Source organism: Pagrus major, chromosome 15 (genome assembly GCF_040436345.1).
Source record: "Pagrus major chromosome 15, Pma_NU_1.0".
NCBI classification, from domain to species: Eukaryota; Metazoa; Chordata; class Actinopteri; order Spariformes; family Sparidae; genus Pagrus; species Pagrus major.
This window is the reverse complement of record NC_133229.1, coordinates 15,014,241-15,035,339: the sequence shown is the minus strand read 5'-3', so window position 1 is coordinate 15,035,339 and position 21,099 is coordinate 15,014,241. Positions and strand designations below refer to the sequence as shown.

At 39.6% G+C, this 21,099-nt stretch overlaps 1 protein-coding gene across 3 annotated transcripts; it reads left to right on the top strand.

Moving 5' to 3' along the window:
- Nucleotides 1-13: 13 nt before the first annotated feature.
- Nucleotides 14-17,329, top strand: LOC141008995 (poly(rC)-binding protein 3). 3 transcript variants are annotated; one of them, XM_073481383.1, is made up of 14 exons: nt 14-32; nt 6,010-6,050; nt 7,827-7,935; nt 8,073-8,096; nt 8,221-8,253; nt 8,341-8,457; nt 8,686-8,817; nt 9,243-9,371; nt 10,915-11,004; nt 11,634-11,675; nt 12,076-12,151; nt 13,093-13,145; nt 15,551-15,720; nt 16,047-17,329. In XM_073481383.1, the coding sequence occupies exons 3-14, from the start codon at nt 7,858-7,860 to the stop codon at nt 16,402-16,404; spliced, it is 1,302 nt and encodes a 433-aa protein (XP_073337484.1). In that variant the 5' UTR covers nt 14-32; nt 6,010-6,050; nt 7,827-7,857; the 3' UTR covers nt 16,405-17,329. The 3 variants fall into 3 exon arrangements, with proteins under 3 accessions (XP_073337484.1, XP_073337483.1, XP_073337485.1); XM_073481382.1 differs by lacking the exon at nt 14-32 and adding an exon at nt 364-380; XM_073481384.1 differs by lacking the exon at nt 14-32 and having other exon boundaries at nt 5,303-6,050; nt 16,970-17,329.
- The last annotated feature ends 3,770 nt before the right edge of the window (nt 17,330-21,099 follow it).

The following is a 21,099-nucleotide window of genomic DNA, read 5'->3' as shown; positions in this document are numbered from 1 at the left end:
TGACAGCCTTTTACTCTGAAGAGCTAGCTGACGTAAGTGCTGTGTGTGTGTGTGTGTGTGTGTGTGTGTGTGTGTGTGTGTGTGTGTGTGTGTGCTAACAACAGCTAGCTTGACAAAAAAAAAAGAAAAGAAAAAAGACGTATGAAGGAGAGACTGTGAGTTATTTTGAAATTATTACCAAGAATTATTACTTCACATACTTCTAGTGGAGTAATGAATACTGTCCAATACAAAAATCCTGATAAATGGTCATATGTAAACAAATACGTGTTCAGCTTGTTTGCTAATTGAACTAGCTTTTCTGATGATGATTGTTGCTCATATTGTTTTTTTTTTCCACAGAAGTATGGGATGCTGCAGGATTTAAACCAAATAGTAAGGTGTGAAAAACATGTAATTTATACAAGATATACAAACAATGCATATACAGGAAATGTCATATTATCTGTATGCTATATTTTGGGATATTTGTCTTCTTGCGATAAGAAGGTGCTGGTGGTTGTAAAACAGTATACAAAAACAGTAAAACAATATCTGCTTTGAAGGTGTTGTATTACATTTTTTGTGTCGGACCTAAAAAGTTGTATTAAAGCTAGGAATGTTTTCGGTACAGATACCTGTTTGGGAAATGCCTCCACCTAAAATGTAGTGTCAACAAGTACATGTAGACAGAAAGTGCTACACAAATACAGCTGTGGTGAAAAGTTTACATACAATTGTAAAGAGCATGTACATCGTGGCAGTCTTGAGTTCCTATGATTCCTACAGCTCTCATTTTTCCGTGATGGAACGAGAGGAACACAAACTACTTGGTCACAAAAAACATTCCTGAAGTTTGATTCAAATCAGAATTTATCATAGGTCCTCTGAAAACGTGACCAAATCTGCTAGGTCAAAAATATACATATAGCAACTTGAACGATGGATTTTGGAGATTATAGAAAGTTGTGTCATACAAATTTGCTTTGTAGCATTGTCTCTTAACTTCTTCTGAGTGATTATGATTGATAAAATCTGATGACTTTTCTGGACCCATTTTAACAGGGTTTGTTTGATACAATCTCAAACACTACAGTGGGAAAGTCCAACAAGGTCAGCATTGATCTGAAAGAGCTTATTATTGATTTGAACAAGTCAGGAAAGTCACTTGGAGCCATTTCAAAGCGGTTACAGGTCCCGAGATCAACTGTGCAAACAACTGTTTTTAAATACAAAGTGCATGGCACAGTTGTGTCACTGCCACAATCAGGAAGAAAATGTAAACTATCACCTCAGAGAGACAATTGGTCAGGATGATTAAGAGTGAACCAAAAAACACCAAAAAGCAAATCCACATTGAATTAGAAGCTGCTGGAAGACAGGTGACAGTGTCCACAGTCAGGCGTGTTTTGCATCGCCATGGGCTGAGAGGCTGCCGTGCAAGAAAGAAGCCCTTGCTCCAGACACGGCACCTCGATGGAAGTTTGCCACTGATCACATGGACAAAGAAAAAACTTTCTGTAGGAAAACTCTGTGGTCAGATAAAACAAAAATGTAGTTGTTTGGCCACAGTGACCAGCAATATGTGTGGAGGCGAGAAAGTGAGGCCTTTAACCCCAAGAACACCATACCTACTGTCAAGCATGGCTGTGGTAGTATTATGCTGTGGGGCTGTTTTGCTGCCAGTGGATCTGGTGCTCTAAATAAAGTAAATGAAATAATGAAGAAAGAGGATTGTCTCCAAATCCTTCAGGAAAACCTAAAATCATCAACCAGAGGATTGGGTCTTGGGTGCCATTGGGTGTTCCAACGGGACAGTGATCCCAAACACACATCAAAAGTGGTAAAGGAGCAGCTAAATCAGGCTAGAATTGAGGTTTTGGAATGTCAAAGTCAAAAGGGGTGTTTAAAAATTCAGCCAGAGGACGACCAGAGGCTTGCAGATGGCTATCAGAAACACCTTATTGAGGTGAAAATGGCCAAGGGGCACTAGAATTACTGTATGTATATTTTTGATCCAGCAGCTTTGGTCCCATTTTCAGAAGACCTTTAATAAATTCATTATTGAACCAAACTTCATGAATGTTTTTTTGTGACTAAGTAGTTTGTGTTCCACTCAGTGTCAGTGTCCCATACATCTGCATGCTGTTTTTAATGGCTGATATATCTGCCTACAGTATATGTTGCCCAGTATGCACCGGCATGAAAAGTTTTTATAATACAGAAAAAATATTCTTGGGGTAGCTTTATAATTATCAAAGTCCCATTGAGGTTTACTGTTTCTGTGCACTATTGTTAAACTGTCAAATATCCTGCCTCCTTTGCATATTTTCGTCAAGTATTTGATAACCACATTGGAGGGACCATGGGGTCAATACAAAAAATCAAAATCGAGCTTGAAAACTTTACTCCCTAACGTTGGCATAGGCATTGGCCCAAAAAAATTAGTATCGGTCGGCCTCTACAAGGGTATTCCTTCCAGGAAATGTTAACTCTACACTGCTTTCAATAACTGTAACTAATTATTACTACAATATCCTTTTCAACTTTCCTTGATCTTTATTGTTTTATCTCTATCCCCATCTTAAGGAGTTAAAGTCTCCCCAAAGTCCCAAACCCGAAAAAGGTGATTTATTTATAAGTATGGCAAATGCTCTAACTAAATGCTAATGCTCTAAAGAGTTACCTTGACCTTTCAGTTGCCACTAGGAAATTTGATTATTTTAATCATGGAAATTAACTGCTGAACTGCTGTCTTCAGATATCTGGTTAAACTTAAAGGATAAGTTGACCCAAAAATGAAAATTCATTCATTATGTACTGGCCCTCATGCTGATGGAAAGTCAGATAAGTTTCAGTGTCCACAAAACCTTTATTTTTGGGTGAACCTATCCTTTAAGCACAGATATTGATTAAAGAACCACATGAATATTGGATTTATCCTTTATAACCATCTATTCCTAAGTGACTATTCCTTCAAATAAATTTAAAGCAACTGTAACAGACACACACAACAAATCTCAGTTATTACTTCACAGCAACCCCATTACATTTAATATCTGACTCTTAGCCTCACCGACACACGCTGTACAAAAATGAGTAAATCAGTTAAAAGCAGTTGGCATTCAAAATCTTATCAAAAAAATATTGATTCAAGCTCTTTCTTCCAGTGTAATAATTACTTTATGCCAGGCTTCTAGACCTGCAGAGTGATATCAGAGCCAAAGATCAATAATGATGAAAGAACCGTGTATATTATAATCATTAGCACAACTATGACCCCGTGTCCTTTCATTTTTCAGGCTATTCCTAATTTTGAATCCAACCTGCTTTCAGTACCTATAACTGATTTCACCAACAAGTCTCACTGTAATCGCTTCACAGCAATCCCATTACATATAATCCCAGACTCTTTAATCTCATTGACACACACAGTACATGAAGGAGAGGAAATTAGTCACAAGTGATTGGCATGAAATGCCTGATCATCTCATGGTCTTTGAACGGAGAGAAATAACTGTCATACACTTTGTCAGACGCCTTGCCCTTGACAGCTCTGATAGCTTTGTTGTGGTTCTGATTCTGTTAGCAGTATGGAAACAAACAAACAAAAAAATCACACTGTTGTGCACATTTTCCTCGACTACACAGGACTTTTATTGACCTTCATTCTTTAATGTTGAATCCAAACCTAGTCTTAACTCTGAATACCACTTCTTCATCGTTGCATTGACTTCATAGTTGTGCTCTCACAAGGACATATAATCTTTTTAATCGTACAAATACCACTTGGAAGTTACATTAAAATCCTAGTTGAGAAGTGAATGTAATGTGGCCTGCTTAGATGTCTGATAGACGGCCATGAGGCTCACAGCAGCCGTCATTGTCCCCGTGCAACGCAGTGAATAGTAATTAAATATGCCACTTATGCTTCACTGATTCATTTCCTTCACAATTTTGAAGCTCAGCTGAATACATTTTTTTCAGTGCAGAAGGGCTGTATTGTATCCACCATGGCCTCATTACGAGGGCAGAAGGGCTTGGTGTGGGGGAGGGCAGTGGCAGTCAGGGGGGAGAAGCACCCCATGAAGACATTGTGCTTAACATCACTAAATACCTCAAACGCCACATTGTCCGTCCCAGCCCTCAATTAGTCGGGTTCCCTGTACAAAGCACCGATTTCATACAGGCTGATTTATTTTTAGAGAAAATCCGGCCCTCTGCTAGCAGGAAGCTCTCTGAAAATCTAATGAAGAACACAGCAGTCATGCAGAGTTGTTAGCCTCAGAGCAACATCGGTTAACAAAGCTTCTCTTCAGTGTCTCTCTGTGTGATTCTGATGACTGCAAAAGGCTAGACCTTCTCGATTTTTTTCGTTGTGGTGGCTGTAACTGTAGCCTGCTCTATCTGTGCTGGACAACATCCAGCCAAAGAGCCTCTTTGCCCTGCCCTCAGGCCTCCTCGGCTTGTGGATCTCCGTGCGGAGGAACGCCTCTTTGGTGGCTGTGACAGGGAGAATTAGGCAAGAGATGCGGGTTCACTTGCCCTGCGTAGGGGCTTATCTTGGGCTAAGCTGAGGGACTAATAGCAAAGCCAGCCTCCGCTCCAGCCGGTCTGAGGGCACAGGGAACCATCTGTCCACTCTGTGGATAACTGACAACAAAGGGGGCAAACATTGAACACGGACTACAAACTAAAAGGCCGTTCATTTAGGAGACACCAGAAATAAAGACGAGGAGCAAGTATTTTTAATAGAAGGTCAGTACTTTATACTAATCATTCTTGTTGCAGTACAGGCCTCTCACTGAGCACTCAAGGGTCACACTGTTCACAGCTCAGTTTGGTAACAATGCAGCGTACTACATTAGTGTTGGTTTAACCAGACAGAAAGTTCAAGTTGAACTTTTAATTCAAACTTCCTTTTTTTATCTGTGTCCATTTAAAGAGAGCTAAGGAATGTGTGCTTTTTTTAATGCACTACTCCTGACTCCCATTAGACAGTTAATTTGAAGCTGGTTGTTTTTCTGTACTCTGCTGTGTTGTAAATGCATTTTTTTGCAGTCTTAACCTCAGAGATAGTTTGAGCTACGATAAAGTATCACATTAGGGAGGAATACCGGCTGTGTGGCTGCATACTTATAGTCTGAGATGTAGGGGTTATAAATAGTACTTCAGATATTAAGAAGTGATTAGTGATGGATTCATAGAAATCTTTCATTATGACAAAGATAAATTATTTAAGTGTTTCAAAATGTATGGATCATTGAATTATTGTCTATTAAGGAGCTTTTTTCCTAAAGTCGAGCACTATTGTATCTAACAATCTTACAAAATACAATCATATTTTCATTACAGTTTTTAGATTGTTAAAAACTGCTTTGTTTCAGTCTCAAATGTGGAATACATTTTATTATGAAACCCTTAAAGTAATCCACTTAGACATTGTTCTCCATTTCCCTCAAGGATTAATGCCCTGTTTTTTTTATTGTCTGAAGCACACTTCTGCCTGTCAGTGCTCTGGGAGCTGGGTTTCTGTAGATTATCTGTTTTATCATGTATACTCTGTGGGTGCTGTTGTGCACCAGTGTTTTGTTCCCAAGTCTTGAGTGGGCGCTGATGTGCTGGAGGTGACAGAAATGGGTCAAAAGGGTCTTAGCATTAACTAAACAAATCCCAGCCTATAGGATTAGACAGAGATGTAGCTGTTTATTTGATGTGTTCACTGTAACTTTATAATGATACACAGAGGGGAGAACAGTTGTGTGTCTTGTTAGCATAGTAGGACACCCTCCAGTTATTCATGATATCGTTTGGATTAAATCCTTTAGCTCAGAGTGGTATTATCAACACTGGAATGTACCAGAACAATATCTTATTGTAAACTTGTCTCAGCTCCTTGAAATCCATGTTGTATTTGCTTGTTATCTCGTTGATATGGCTGCATTTCATCTAATAATTATTGACACTTGTGCTATCATCAGTGTTAGTGTGCTTGACTTGAACTCACACTAATTTTTGGTCTTTCTTTAGGTGTGGCATGGCGTCAGAGAGTTCTGTATTTATTGGTTTGTGTGAGTATCCAAGCAGCCACGGGCTGGTTAGCTTAGCTTAACATAGAGATTGGAAACATGGGGAAGCAGCTAGCTTGGCTCAGTCGTGAGGTAATAAAATCAATTTACCAGCCCTTTGGAAGCTCACTAATTAAAACATTATACCTCATTTGTTTAATCGGTAAAGTGTCAAAATATGCTGTTTTAATAGTGGGGTTTTGTGCCAGACTATATCTGCTGGGAGGAGTGCCTTTCTGGTCTGGCAGCTGGTCAGAGCCAAAAAATAGTCCAGCACATAACCCTCAAAGATGTTAGTTTTTGAACAGATTAAATAAACAGGACATAATATGTTAATTAGTGAGTTCTGGAGGTGTTGTCAGGCAGATTCTGTTAGTTCTGAACAGAGCCAAGATAGATTTGTTTCCAGTCTGTGCAAAGCTAAGCTAACCAGCTGCTGGCTACAACTTCATATTTACTGTGCTGTCATATCAATCTTATCATCTACCTCTCCCCAAGAAATTAGCACAAACCCCAAAATATGGAACCGTTGCTTTAACACTGCCATTATGCATACTGTTAAGACCCTGAAGTAGGATTAAATAACCTCTGGATTAACTAGGAATACCTCATGCATGCTCACCAATCGTGTGCAGCCATGTTCCCTACGCTTTATCACTGAGGTCTCAGAAAGTAAATCTACCATTTGCATTAAGCCAGAGGTTTTAGGTGAAGTCTCACATATGACCGCTTACTCGGTTGGTCCAAAATACAGTCCTTTTTTAATTTAGATTATTTTGTTTACTTGTTACAGATTCTTCAACTGAGGAATTTTCTGTGCACAATGTCTCTTTGCCAAGTCCAGCATTAAAAATAAATGGTAGAAACATTTCTCAGAACCACAGTGATCTTGCATACAAGGTGACCTTGGTCTTTCATAGTCTTCTCTCTGTCTGTCACGGTTGCAATAAGCTGCCCTTCGTACACGGCATTGACACATTCTTTATTTGTTCTGCAAATACAAGGAATTGGATACGCGGCCATCACAGGGCCGACACTGTGTGGTGTCAGTGTGATATTAAGAGACAGTCACACACACATCACTTGATCCTCCACAGCACAATTGGCTTCCTTTGTATCTTATCTTATCCAAGGGAGTCACACAACTTGTATTTAGCCGGAACGAAAGACACAGTCCCATGTGAAGATTGCACCTAGTGATAAGCTTATCTCCCCCCGCTCACAACTACACCATCAGAAGACAGACAAATAACAATGGTCCACAACTCTTCAGAGAGCATCAGTCCCCAGTTTAACTCTCAAAGACAGAATCTGGCTCCTTTTAGCAGCACAAAAAAATGATTGTTCTAACTTTGGAGCATTTTCGGATTACTTCTTAATTGAGGTAACGATCCAAGACGTTTTCAAAAGGAGATCGATTTTTCTCTGCTTCAGACTGATTTAACACTGATGATGCAGCTAACACCCAGTTCATGAAAGCTTTCACTGTGGCTGGTCTCCCAGGAACACAGGAAATGATGCATCTCACATTTCCTGCAGCTGCTGCAGTTTGTAATAAATGGATGAAGAACAGATTAGTTTCCATCAATTATGACGATAACCACAAAAGATGTAGAAGAATCTGGAAATTGAAATTAGCCATGATGTTCTCTACACAGTTTGACAATTGTTTAAGCAAATTCGGATCTTGAGGATTATCTCTTTATTTTAACAGATAACCTACTTAAATACCAGAGTTTTGTAACACAGAGAAATTAAACAATTTCTTTTCTTTTGCAGAGTGTTTACTTTAAAGCTTGAAAAATACACAATGTCTGACAAGGAAGAAATGGCTTCAGATGGGAGTCTGAATGTTACACTGACACTGAGGCTGCTGATGCACGGAAAGGTAATAATATGGAAAAAGTGTTTTTTGTTGTAATAGCCCAAATGGTCTGGTGAAAGCATATTAAAATGATTACATCCTGCTCTAAATGTGAAAAGCTTTTGCCACTTGCTCAAGCATTGTTATCTTTTCATTCACAGGAAGTTGGCAGCATAATTGGAAAGGTAGATGCATTTTACAATCCATCACCGTGTATTGATTCATATTGCTTTCTTTCTGAATGTCTTGTTTTTTTCTTTTTATGAAACTAATCAAAATTCTCTTTTATCATTTCCATCATGATTTCAGAAAGGAGAAACAGTTAAGAAAATGAGGGAGGAGGTGAGCATGAAAACACGTAATTTATGCGTTGGGTCAGATCAATTACAACAAATTGAGGCCGCAATAATTGTGGATTTGTGTTTCCAGAGCGGTGCTCGTATCAACATATCGGAGGGATCGTCTCCAGAGAGAATAGTTACCATCACAGGACCCACAGAGGGCATCTTCAGAGCTTTCTCCATGATCGCACAGAAGTTTGAGGAGGTACAACAGAACAAATATGCAACAAACCATACCAAATTGTATTGTCAATAAAATGCATTTTGTTTCACACAAGAATTTATGAAAGATTCTTTGCAGATTTTGTCTCAAGTCTGAAGGACCTACATGCACCTTTTCCTTAGTCTTGCCAAAAAAATATTTAAAAAAAAATAGACTTGTCAAATAAAGCTGACGTTTTGTGGAAAAACATATTTTTGAATTCTCCCTCAGGATATTAGCGCAGCAATGACAAACAGCAACGTGACAAGCAAGCCACCTGTGACACTCCGCCTGGTTTTCCCAGGGAGCCAGTGTGGCTCACTGATTGGTAAAGGAGGCTCAAAAATCAAAGAGATCAGAGAGGTAGGAGTCCCTTTCTTTTTTATTTTCTATCAGGAAGTTGTTTTTCTGCACCCAAACAGGGAGAGAAAACATCCTCCTTGGTGCTCTGACACCTCAAGTATCAAACACTCCAGTCAAACTTGTCTTGTTTTTCTATGCCTTAAAATGTGTGTATTTTTTTGTGGTTGCTGCTCGTGAAAATCCCACTGATTATGCCTGTAAAGATCGGTGGAGGCTGAATACTCATTCTGAATGGACAATATTTGTGTACGCCTCTTCAAATATTGGAGCACACATTTGCTATTTGGCTTGCAGCTGCTCCCTGCATGTCAAAATGTGTTCGGGGTAATTTGTGGGTGCTTGAAACAGCATTTCAATTTGTGTGATGGCGTACTCTTTTCAGCAATAAATAGCCTTTGTTTCTTCTGTTGTCTGGCAATGTTAAGACCACAGGCGCTCAGGTTCAGGTGGCAGGAGACATGCTGCCGGACTCTACGGAGAGGGCTGTCACAATCTCCGGCACTCCACAGGCCATCACTCAGTGTGTAAGACACATCTGCTCTGTTATGCTGGAGGTAAGCACTGTCAGACAGCAGATGATCTTCACATTCAACAGCTCTATTTAGGCGTCAAGTGTGTCACATTTGTTTAGGTTGTGATAAAAGGTTTTCAGTAGCACAATCAGGATATTTTCAGTCTTTTACCCCTGCAAGACTAAAGCTTTGAGTTCAAGTTCTAGTGGTTGGTCATCCTCATGTGATGTGCGACAGCAGTGGCCCAACATGCTATGATGTTCAATATATTATTGCTTTTTCTGATAATGGTTTATATCAGTAGTTCCCAGCCTTGTCTGACATACCCTCAAAGCCCTGTCAGAGGAACTTAAATATGTTGTTATAAATGGATTGTAAACCATTTAATTATTAGTATTAATTATGTATATTAGAGGGTAGTGTTACATTAATGTGTTTCATAAAATGAACTGTAAATGTTGTCAGTGGTTGCTCTGAGCTAATGTCAGCAGTTTACAAATTACGTTTAGGCAGCTATTTTAGCTGTTTATTCATTCATTTTTGCCAAGTATTTCCACTTTGTGCAGTTGCTAACTAGATTTCAGCTGGTAATAATAGTCGTATTAATAGTAGGGGACGAGTTCAAGATCCTTTACTGGAGTAATAGTACAGTATTAATATCACACTGTAGGCATACATAAAGTATGTGAGTATCATCATGAAAATGTCCCTGGAGTTTCAATGTGAAAGTATTCAATGCAGAAAATCAACCCCCGTAAGTTTATATATATACTGTTTATTATTACTAATGGATTCATGTAAAGCAGTAGTTCATTTGAGCTGTTTTAACTGTTTATTGTGGGTTTATCTGCTCGTTATTTTCTTGATTAATCTATATGTTGTTTGATTTGTAAAAGATAAAAGTGAGAGCTCAAAGAAACAACTTCAAATATTAACAGTGTAAACCTCAAAATGATTTAGTTTACTGGGATTTCAGACAAGGAAAAACTTCAAAGTCTTCACATTAGAGAAGCTTAAACCATGAAATGTTTGGCATTTAATTTCTTAACGATTAATGGGACTACTCATGCTTAGTACTGATATTACAAATGCATCCTACACCACTGGCTATTAATGTGTTACAACTGAGTCATGTTAACAGGCAGCTGCTGGTTATTGTAAATAATCTAAAGATCCAGCATTGCACCAGATTGTAATCCTATTTTGCTGTTTATTTTCCTCCGTTGCACACATATGTGGATAAGCAGATGAGAATCACTAAAGTTTAATATACTATTACTTATTCTGTAGTTATTTATATAAGCTTGAAAATACAGGGAAAATGTATCCCTGCTTAGTATCCAGTCTATTGTCAAAACCTCCAAAATATTCCCTATATTCAGTTCTCTTCACAGTGAAATCATAGATTTTTTTTGGATTGAGGTTTCATGTAACTTTCTCAACCGATGAATGGGATATAAAAAAGGATTCAGCAAGCGATATAAAAATGGATATAAAACGCATCAGTGCCGGTAAGAGTTCTTTTCTCAGTTGCAGCAGCATATAAATTTCTCTCCCTTTTTGGTTTGCTTGACTGTGTCTCCAGTCTCCACCAAAAGGAGCAACTATTCCCTACCGTCCCAAGGCCATACCTGCTGGAGCCCATGCAGTATTAGCACCACAGCACTCTGCACAAGTAAGTAGCCGTATGGGAGTTATCTAGCTGTGATTGTAGCCACTCTGTAAAAAACATAACAATTGAATGGACTGGTTATCACAGTCACACTGATCATTAAGCATATATTCGCCACTAGAGGGACACATCTGTGTAATTATACAGCAATAAGCTCTTCATATTTTAAATGCTGTAAGCAGAATGATGGGGTAGTGATCATATTAGAAAGTATTCAGCCAAGCTGTAATGTGTCAGAGCGATGAATAGAGGGCATTTACATTAATAATTCCCCTGCAGTGTGAAACCTGAAAGATGTCGTGACTAAAGCTGATGTTTTCTATGAGCTGGCGAGTCGCTGTCCTGGATTTGGCACAGTCTGCTCTGACCTATCAGACATCTGTTTATGTTATTGGATTTCTGGCCATGGTCAAAGAGGGGGAAAAACAGCAGATGACATTTAGATGAAATTCCATCAAATCTATACACATTAGAGCTATGGAAAAGAGGAAGGGAATGGATTTTCAGTAAAGCACTCGGTGCTCTGCACGGTTTACTGTTAAAGCACTGTGACAAACTTTCAAGTGACATGTTAGAACATGTCTGCAATTCCCAGTCATATATAACCACAGCTCTTCTCTTATTCCTTTCAGGCCTTTGCAATTCCAGGGCAATATGCGTTTGCACATCAAGATGTAAGTATGTTTATTTGAGTGACTGACATCTGCCCTACTCCTGCCCACTCCTTCCAAGCCACCACTACGCCCTCTGTGTACCCTACTCTGCAAAGATGAAACTTCTCTAACCCTGATCTGTTGACATTACTAACATTAACAAACAGTAGAGGCATGCAATAATTGAAATGAAAAGTGAAGATCTTAATGATGAGTTGGAGCTTTGTAGCCAGAGATGTGACTGTATTTTCTGATGACTGCCATGAGAAGCCAGCATGCTTTCTGAAGGAAATGAATCTCTTCACACTGACACCATCTGTGATGTTTGTGAACTTCAGATTGGCTCTGTATTTGTAGTTGTCAGCTCCTCTGAAATAATCCAGTTTGATTGGTTAGCTCTAACTTCCTTCCTACCCTGCAGTTGACCAAGCTTCACCAGTTGGCTATGCAGCATATCCCCCTCCCTTCCCTTGGGCAGAGCAACCCTACCTTCCCTGGTACGTACCCACGGCTCCCCGGGGAAGTCCATCTATCCCTCTGTCTTCACTCCTCTACGAATCACGTCATCAAAACATCCCTGTCACTTCAGAGAGGATCAAGGATGTCTCCATTCTCTCAGAGTTTACAGACTCTCTCACAGGTTTTTTATTTGTAGAGGGTGGCTTTGCAGAGATCTACATATCATGCATTGGTGTTTACATATCTATTTGTAGCACAAAATAGGACGAAAACAAAAGAATAGTGAATAGAATAGTGAAGTTTTAGCCACCACACTAGTTTATTATCAACAATCTTGAATGTTAGTCACTGAAATATTTATCATCCAGAAGAGTTTGTGACAGATTGAAGCAGACAGAATGAAAAACAGCAGAGTTCTCTGAGAGGGAAATGTGAAAAATGCCAACAAATATTTGCAGCTCAGTAAATATTTAACCATTTCTCACCATTTCTCATATCCTCCCAAAATTTCAGCCCCATTTGCCCAATTTCCCCCCTCCAAAAACAAATCCTAATCTCTCGACCCCATCCTCCACCTCTACAACATTTTCTCCTCCAAATCTAACATCGTCTTGGCCCTGACCTCAACCACCCCACGTACTCATACACTCTGCCAAAACTAACTGAGGACAAAACATTACAACATTTTGATTATATAGACAGGACTGGTGTAATAGAAACATACTCATTTTAATGATAATCTATTTTATTTTATAATAGCAATGTAATATATGTGCATAGTATGTGTGTTGAATATGTATTTACAGTATATGTGTCTGTATAGAAAGATTTTCTTGCCATATGCCATATGCCATTTTCATATTCCTAATTTAGCAGTGTACCAGTGATAAACTAGACAAAGTAGGGCAACTTGTCATACCATGAAAGTGGAAGCCATTAGTGCCATACTGTTGTTAGCATTCCTTGTCCTACTTTGCAGGATTGGATGCATCTGCCCCCACAAGTTCACAAGAGCTGGCAATACCTAATGATGTAAGTGCCACATTGTTTGTGTTCTCCCAGCACTAGAACTCGCACCGCTAATCCTCCTGCTTCTTACTTCATTAAACGCGCTCTAGGAGGACAGCCATAATGAGGATTTTTTTGGACAAAAGTGTTGCACTTTCTTCGCTGCAGAAAGTAATTTATTTTGGTCCTTTTTGTGGCTAACATAAATTATTGCTCAAATAAACTGCAATCATCATTGTAGTTGTATTATCTTGTTGCAGCTTGAATATTACAAAAACCAAACAATAGAAGACTGTTTTTATGGCTTTGAAGCAGTTTATCAGCGATGCATATCTAATCTATTATTAGAATCATAAATCACCTCAGAATTAAATGTGATCACAGGTTTTATTTTTCTGTAAAATTACACATAGTACAGCTGATCCTTTGACGCTGATTTAGGAGTTGAATTGTTCGACGTTTTGGGGAAAAAATTGTATTAACCTCTTGTGGAGAGATAGCTGAAAAGATCGATGCCATTCTCATGTTTGTAGAGTAAATATGAAGCTACCACCAACAGCCAGTTAGCTTAGCATAAAAACTGGTATGAGGAAACAGTCAGTCTGGCTCTGTCACTAATTAACATGTAATATAAAATGTAGAACTTATTTAAAGAAACTGCTTATTATGTACAAGGCCCTACATGGTCTTGCCCCTTCATACATTTCCGAACTTTTGCATTCCCATTCCACCTCCAGGCTAGTCAGATCATCCGACCAAGGCCTCTTAATTATACCCAGCACCCTCTGCAAAATCAAGGGTGATTGTGCTTTTGCCTTGAGGGCTCTGTTCCTCTGGTACAGTCCCTCACTCTCTATCAGATCTACTGAGTCTGTAAATGGCTTTGAAAACTTCTCAGAACCCATTTATACCGCCTTGCTTTCCTAATAACAAGGCTGTCATTTTTTGGTATATTGCTTTTTATGTATGATGTTAGTTTTCCTTTATCTGTGTCTTGTGCAGCACTCTCTAACTTTATTTTAAAGAAACAACAAGTAACTTGTGACATGTAACCCGGGGTGAGTCAAACTGTTTCTAGGGTGGGAGCAATGACTTTCTGGGATGGTATTGATTCCATGAGACTACCAGGCAACCAGTGGAGACTCAAATACATCTAATAGTCGTTTTTACACTTTGGTATTTACAGATTAAACAAGCAAGATAAAACATGTCAATAAGTTAGCTTTAGAGGTGCTGGTAGGCTGTCAGACAGAGCCAGGTTAGCTATTCTGTCTCCAGTCTTTGTGCTAAGCTAAGCTAACAGGCTGCTAGTGATGGCTTTGTATCTACCGTACAGACATTAAAGTGGTATTGATCCTCTCATGTAACCCTGAGGCCTGTTCCACACGTATATGGGTTTTTTGTAAACAGGGGTTTAGAACAAAAATGATCTCCGTCCAGACAAGTGCTTTAGCACCGTTTCAGAAATAATCTCCGTCCATACAACACACCTGAAAATCAACGGCCATTCATGTACACTGTTGTAAACAGGAGGCAGATTGTATACTCTGGTCTGTTGCTTAGTTACAGAAAATACTATGAACGAGGCAGGGAAACTGTCTGCTGATCGCAGAATTTCATCAACAACAAATTACTTTGACATTGAGGCTACAAACAAATATGATAAATGTGTGCGTCTGCGTCATTGTTTCTAAAACTCTCAGTTTCTGCCCGTCCAGACGTAAACACTGAACATTGATTGTGTGAATAGCTTCTCCCTGGCTAGAGTTTTCAAAAAGGTCAGATTTCAGTGACCTGTAAGGCTGTTTACGTGTGTACGAAAGGCCAAAAGCTTCATTCTAAGAAATACCGAATGGACAGGGCCTCAGATAAGTGTATCTCCCAAAATATCAAACTATTTCTTTGAAGATATGTAACATTTCTGCATTAAAAACATAATCCAAAATATTTCCAATAATGTTCTGACCCACAGAAATCCATATTTTAAAGTTAACAATGAGTTTCATTTGATCTCCTGTCACTATAACTGGGAAAGAGAGTAAGGAAGTAAGTCTGCGAATGCGACTAAACGTAAAGCATAAAACTTTAATGCATTACCTCTTCCTCACACATAGATTTTCCTCAGCAATGGTGCTTGTTTCACAATAACAACTAGATCTAGTGACAACATTTGCAGTATCATCAACTCACATTTAATGTGATCTAACACTTACAGTACGGTGCCATAGAATTATGAGTACAATGCTAAGGGAGATGTTTTCTGCTGTTACAATAACTCAGGGGGGAATGGGGTTTTCTTCTGACGAAATCCACGATAAGACTGTGGTCCAGCTGTCACCATGGCACATGCCATTTGGAAATCTAATTCCTGAAAGCACAGGACATGAGCTGATTTGCTATTTACATGTTTCCACTCTCCCCCCTTCTAGTTTATTGGCTGCATAATTGGAAGACAAGGCAGCAAGATCAATGAGATTCGCCAGGTCTCTGGAGCTCACATCAAAATTGCCAGCGCCACTGATGGCTCAGCCATGCGCCAAGTCACGATCACAGGCTCGCCGGCCAGCATCAGCGTGGCCCAGTACCTCATCAACGCCAGGTAAGACATTACACAGGGCGACCACGTCCAGCAGGGCTTCACATCGCTGCCTGGTGATAAGACAGCCAAACACCATGCTATTGTATGAGGGCAGAGTTATTGTACTCAGGGTGAGGCTGGATTTGTTCCATCTCACTGCTCCATTCTCTAGACTGCATTAAAATCCTTATTGTCTCTGCTTTTTAACACATTCCTTCTTTGATTCTGATGTTTTCTCCTTTCTCTCACCTCCCATCTCCTTTGTCTCACCCATTCTCCCCTTTTTTCATTTTCTCCTCTTAACCCTTCACCATCTCAACTCCCCCTCCAAACGTCACGACCTGCAGCTTAGAGATGGCTAAATACACCATGCAGGCCGCATCCTCAGCGACCCCAGTTGACCTCAACATGGGCTTCGCTCAGTCCACTCCCACTGCCTCCACTGCTGCTACCTCTATGGCCGTCCTGGCGGCCACCACCCCAGCCCCCACCATTAACGTCCACTCTCCCTCCACCTTACAAACCATCCAAAACCCACACTACGCCATCCCCGTTTCCAGCCTGCTTGGCATGAAAGGTCTCCCCGTCCTGGCTGTCCACCCAGCAGCCGCTTCCAGTCTAACGCAGGGTTTATCCCCTTACACGGCAAAAATGCCATCCTCCGGCATCAAAAAATCTGAGCGGCAGAAGTTTGCTCCTTATTGATGTCTGCCTTTTAAGTCTAGTCAGTGTAGCTGACTGGTAAGACATTATTAAATGATGAGAAATTATTTAAAATTGGGCATACGGGCGTAAAAAGAGCTTACTCCAGTGTGTGCAAGTTTTGCCAGCGTAGCACTTGTTTCCCTTAAATCAGGGGAATATTGAAAACAGACTGAAAGGATGGTTAGTATCAAAACATGTCCTCGTTAATTGAAACAGGCAGCAGAGGTGCATATTAACTCGGTATTATCTTATGAGCATGTGTAACAATTAATGTGGGTAACTCAGGCTTGAATTAGTGTCCTAGAAATAGATATTTTTCAAATGGGTTCATGTTACAGAGCTTTATATGAAGACTTACTCCAGGAGAGGTATTTTCAAATATTGCAAATATTGACTTAGTTTTCTACTGTGTAACTAGTTAAGAGTCAGATTTTGTTAGATAATTCAAACTAGTGACATAAGAAGTGGTGCTTTGTTGGCAGCAGGCTGTTAAAATGTTTGTCTTGTACAATAGAAGTCAGTGTGTTAAGTATTTTTTAACAAGGGTTGCTCCACTCTACTGTAGGCTCTCATCAGTGCTAACAGGCTTCTGTGTCCTGTAGTGGCATTGCTCTGTAGCAGTTCTGATGGGATTATCCTAAAGCCACATTGGATCCTCGTGGATTTCACTCTACGCAGTAATCCTGTAAGGCGGGAGCGGCCTAACCAACTCATTTATTGTTTTGTATGCTAGCTTGTTTCTTGTTTATTCTCTAACCTAAATGAGTAAAATGCTTCAACTTTCAGCCTCTGAAATGGACGCTGAGCAATTATGGTAATAAATGTTTTATTCATGTGTTTCCGGTATGGGTCTGCCCCCAAACCAATGCAGATTTGTAATATTTGTTGATGAAATGACTTTGAAATAAATGGGACTTTTTATGAATACAGATTGCTTGTTTTTGTTACAATTCTGCTGGTGAAGAAAATATTTTAGATTTTTGTTGATTACTCTGACCCCTGAATACAAACATCTGCTTTGAGTGTTTAAGTTTTTTTAGTCTGTTTGTAGTTATGAGCCTTAATTGTATATAAAGCAACAACAACTTTCCACTCAGCTGGAATTACAGCTGATAGTTCAGGGAGCACTGAAGCTATTTTGTTCAAAATATCAAAAAAATATCCTTGGTGCCAAAAAAGTTGTTGTATAAACAAAATACTGTTATTGTAATATTGTAATCCTTTTGTAAATTGTAAATCCTTGACATATAAGTAAACTTACAAACAGTATAAGGTTATAATTCCCCTGTGTCTTTCTCATCTATAAAGAAAAGCAAAGACCAGACACCCAGCTTTATCTGACTCATAGCAAAAAGATACTTTTCTCCATCTTCTGGTATTTTTCTCAGAAGAGGAATCCCCCACAGCGTGTACATGTGAAACACAAACAGCAGAAATACTGAAAAATAGAAAACAATGGAGCGCAGAACCAGCCACCATTAGCAGACATTTTAGAGAACTCTACACAAACTAGTCCACTGTATTATGGATGTAGTTTTTTGATGGCAGAGGGCACAGAGCTGCTGCCCAAACAAACTTTTCCAACTGCTCTCCTGAAAAACGAATGCAAACTTGAACTGACCTCACAGTAAATATTCAACACATGTTGTGGCAAAATTCTCACGGGTCCCAAAAAAGAACAACTTAACCTCCAGTTGTCCACTCAAGCATACGGCTAATGGGCAGGTGGGGTACAGTGCAGTCGGCCCACTCTGTGTCCCGCTCTGTCCCTCTTTACCCCTGCTCCTGAGTCTGACTTCCTCCCCTCCCTTTTGCGTGTAAAAACCAGGAGGTGGGCACTTCTGTTCCGCCTGATCCGTGGAGTATGGGGAGCGAGCCATGTGGGCCATTTCCACAGCACGGCTCGAAAAGTGGAGATAATCAATAGTTAATGGGGGCAGAAATGTAATGACATTTGAAGAATGACATTTGAACCTGGGGGAAGGTGTAGCAGCAGAGAACAGTGCTGCATGTATGCTGATGTGTGCCCAGGGCAGTTATGGTTTCACTGCCAGCTTCTAATGCTATATTAATGATTTCCTTTTTCAACCTGACACAGGCAGGAGCGAGGGGCCCATTTTTGGAGCTTTCTGCCATCATGCAGTTTTGAAAAAGCAATTTAGAGGTAAATAAGTAAATAAATATATTTTTTTTATAGGTGCATAACCACTTAAAAGTCGGTGGCAAATTGGTAGGCAGCGACGTCACTCAATCCCTGATGAAAAATCACTGCAATACTCAAAATATATACCCAGTCTGTCTGTAGTGCCTCAGTGGATTTTGTACTTTGTCTGTTCTATTACTTCAGTAGTTTTCCACTGTCTATATGATACTGTCTATACAATAAACAGTAAAAGGGGGATGTTTTAATCTGCTATGAAACTTGAAAAACTTTTCAACCCCCTACAACCCTGTGTTTCCCAGTGCTATTACTGTTGGTGAAGACAATGTTAGCAACATGGCTGCTGCTAACAGCCTGCTTACTGTCCACAAAAATAAACAACCTAGAAACCCTGATCTCAGTGCTATTAAAAGCCAGAGCAAGACACTCTGTTGTATTAATAAGTAGGCAGGGTGTGTTGCTTACTGATGTAGTAGAAAGAATGCAGGTTTTGAACTGTCTCAACTCCCAGTGGTAAGGAGGACACCAGCGCTCTCCATCAAGTAAATGCCTGTCCGTTCACTCTTGTTTTACCTCGGTTTCTATCACGCTGACTCTTCTTCGCCTCCTCCATCAGGGGGGTTATTTTTCTTCTGCAGTGTAGACTTTCCGCAGTTATTCCAGTTGTTCCACCGTTACCTGGGGATAGTGACTGGGGCAAAACAATGCCTCTTCCAGTTTTGGTTGCGATTATCATATCATTATATCATATCATATAATTATCATATTTGCATTTTGCTCTCTATATGATCAATAATGCCAAAAATGCTGAAATTTACAATAATTTGACCATTTTGTGTTACTAACATTAGTATCTGGTTTTAGTCTAGGCTATCCTGTTTTAATTCAAAATATTTGACCCCTTTCAGCCAATCATGCTGGGTGTGTGCTTTGATGATGAACATGATTCGTGAGTGTGGCTGTCATTGTCTCTGCCACTGCACATCACAACTTTCTCACTAAGGAATCTTTGTCCAAGTTGAGTTGTTTTTGAACACACCAGGAAGCTCAGGTATTTATTTGAATTACATGTTCTTTGAAATTACACAATCACGGCTATTTGTTCTTGTTTTTATGACTCAGGTACGATCATTTCCCCAAAAATACTATAACTCTGAACCTCTGGTACATTTAACATTTCTCATCTGGCATCACTGGTGTTGTAATTCGACCATCATTTTTTTTCTGGGAAAAATTGAGCCCTGGAGCAGAGCGAATATCATAAAAGCAACACCTAGGGAACCAATCTATGGATGGATGGTGTCATTTTTTTTCAGCCGTTACACTGTGCAATCAGTAATTACTTCAGAATGAAAAGTAATGCCATTTTTAGTAACCTGTGAGCATTTTTCCATTGAAAAGACGTTTACATCTGGTTCAAAAGTGGACATTTTTCACCGACTACTCAGAGAAATTAATTAAATATTCACATTTAGAGCAAACCTTCGGACTCACAGTTGACCACTTACCCTATTAAGCCACCACAGCCACTGCTATTTTCAGGGTTAAAAGGTTGTACTTATTTCTTCAACTTGTGAAATTTGCCCTACAAGTTATGGTTCAAAGTAATAAAAGCTATAAGTACATGCCAATGTTCTTTACAGCAGTAAGCGCAATGGTTTATTTTACATTAATGTACAAGTACTCCCATTGCGATGTCCTGGACTATATAGTTCCATATTTCTGAACTTTTATATGAAAAATTAAATGTGTTGAAGTGGCGTCTTTGTGTAGACCACATCTCACCTGCCAGGGCAATATGATGAGAAATACCTTCACATTAATCACCATCGTCTCTCTTTCAACCTACATATGAACAAATTATCAAAGATAATTACGCATATTTGTGTTTTGTGACAGGTTGATGTTGTAACGGCATCTTAGATGGTTGAAAAGACTATTTTTTTTCCTAATTAGTAATCAATGTTGACATCCTGGTTTGTGCTCACTAGGTAGGCTTTGCTAAATTTAAGTAGCTACCAACAGTACAGTATACAGGCAAACATGAATTGCATGAATGAAAGCATGAATTAAACAGAAAGTGTAATTGAATAGTTAGCCTAACTGAAGAAAAGACATGTGAATAATCCAAATAACACAAAATGTATTTGTTTGTGGCCACATGCTCAGTGGGGGGTATGTGTCAGGGCTGGGGATCCTGGTGGGGCTCGTGACCTTCAGTGTTTCTAAAATCCTGTCTGCGGCCCTGCATGCTTCCTGACGTGCACCGTGCAGGTATTACACTGACAATTATCCACACTTTTAATTCCCTCCTTGTATAATGTGCTTTAGTCTTTTCTCATTAGGCAACTAATTACGCGTTGACCAAACTGTGTCACGGAAACGACTCTCTAATCGGAGATAATTAAGTAAAGTCGTTAATCACCGCCGCATGTGGACCTTATGAACCGACCTGTGAGCGTCCACTGGTCTCACTAATTGACTGCCTGTTGTTCCTCACCCACTTTAAACTGCTCCACCTGGTGGCCGCTCGG

Bases quoted from the DNA above. Each gene is read 5' to 3' on its own strand.
- LOC141008995 (XM_073481383.1), top strand. From the start codon at position 7,858: ATGTCTGACAAGGAAGAAATGGCTTCAGATGGGAGTCTGAATGTTACA. The intron at 9,372-10,914 runs GTAAGCACTGTC...CTGTGTCTCCAG, and splicing joins TCTGCTCTGTTATGCTGGAG to TCTCCACCAAAAGGAGCAAC. The intron at 11,005-11,633 runs GTAAGTAGCCGT...TATTCCTTTCAG, and splicing joins CACCACAGCACTCTGCACAA to GCCTTTGCAATTCCAGGGCA.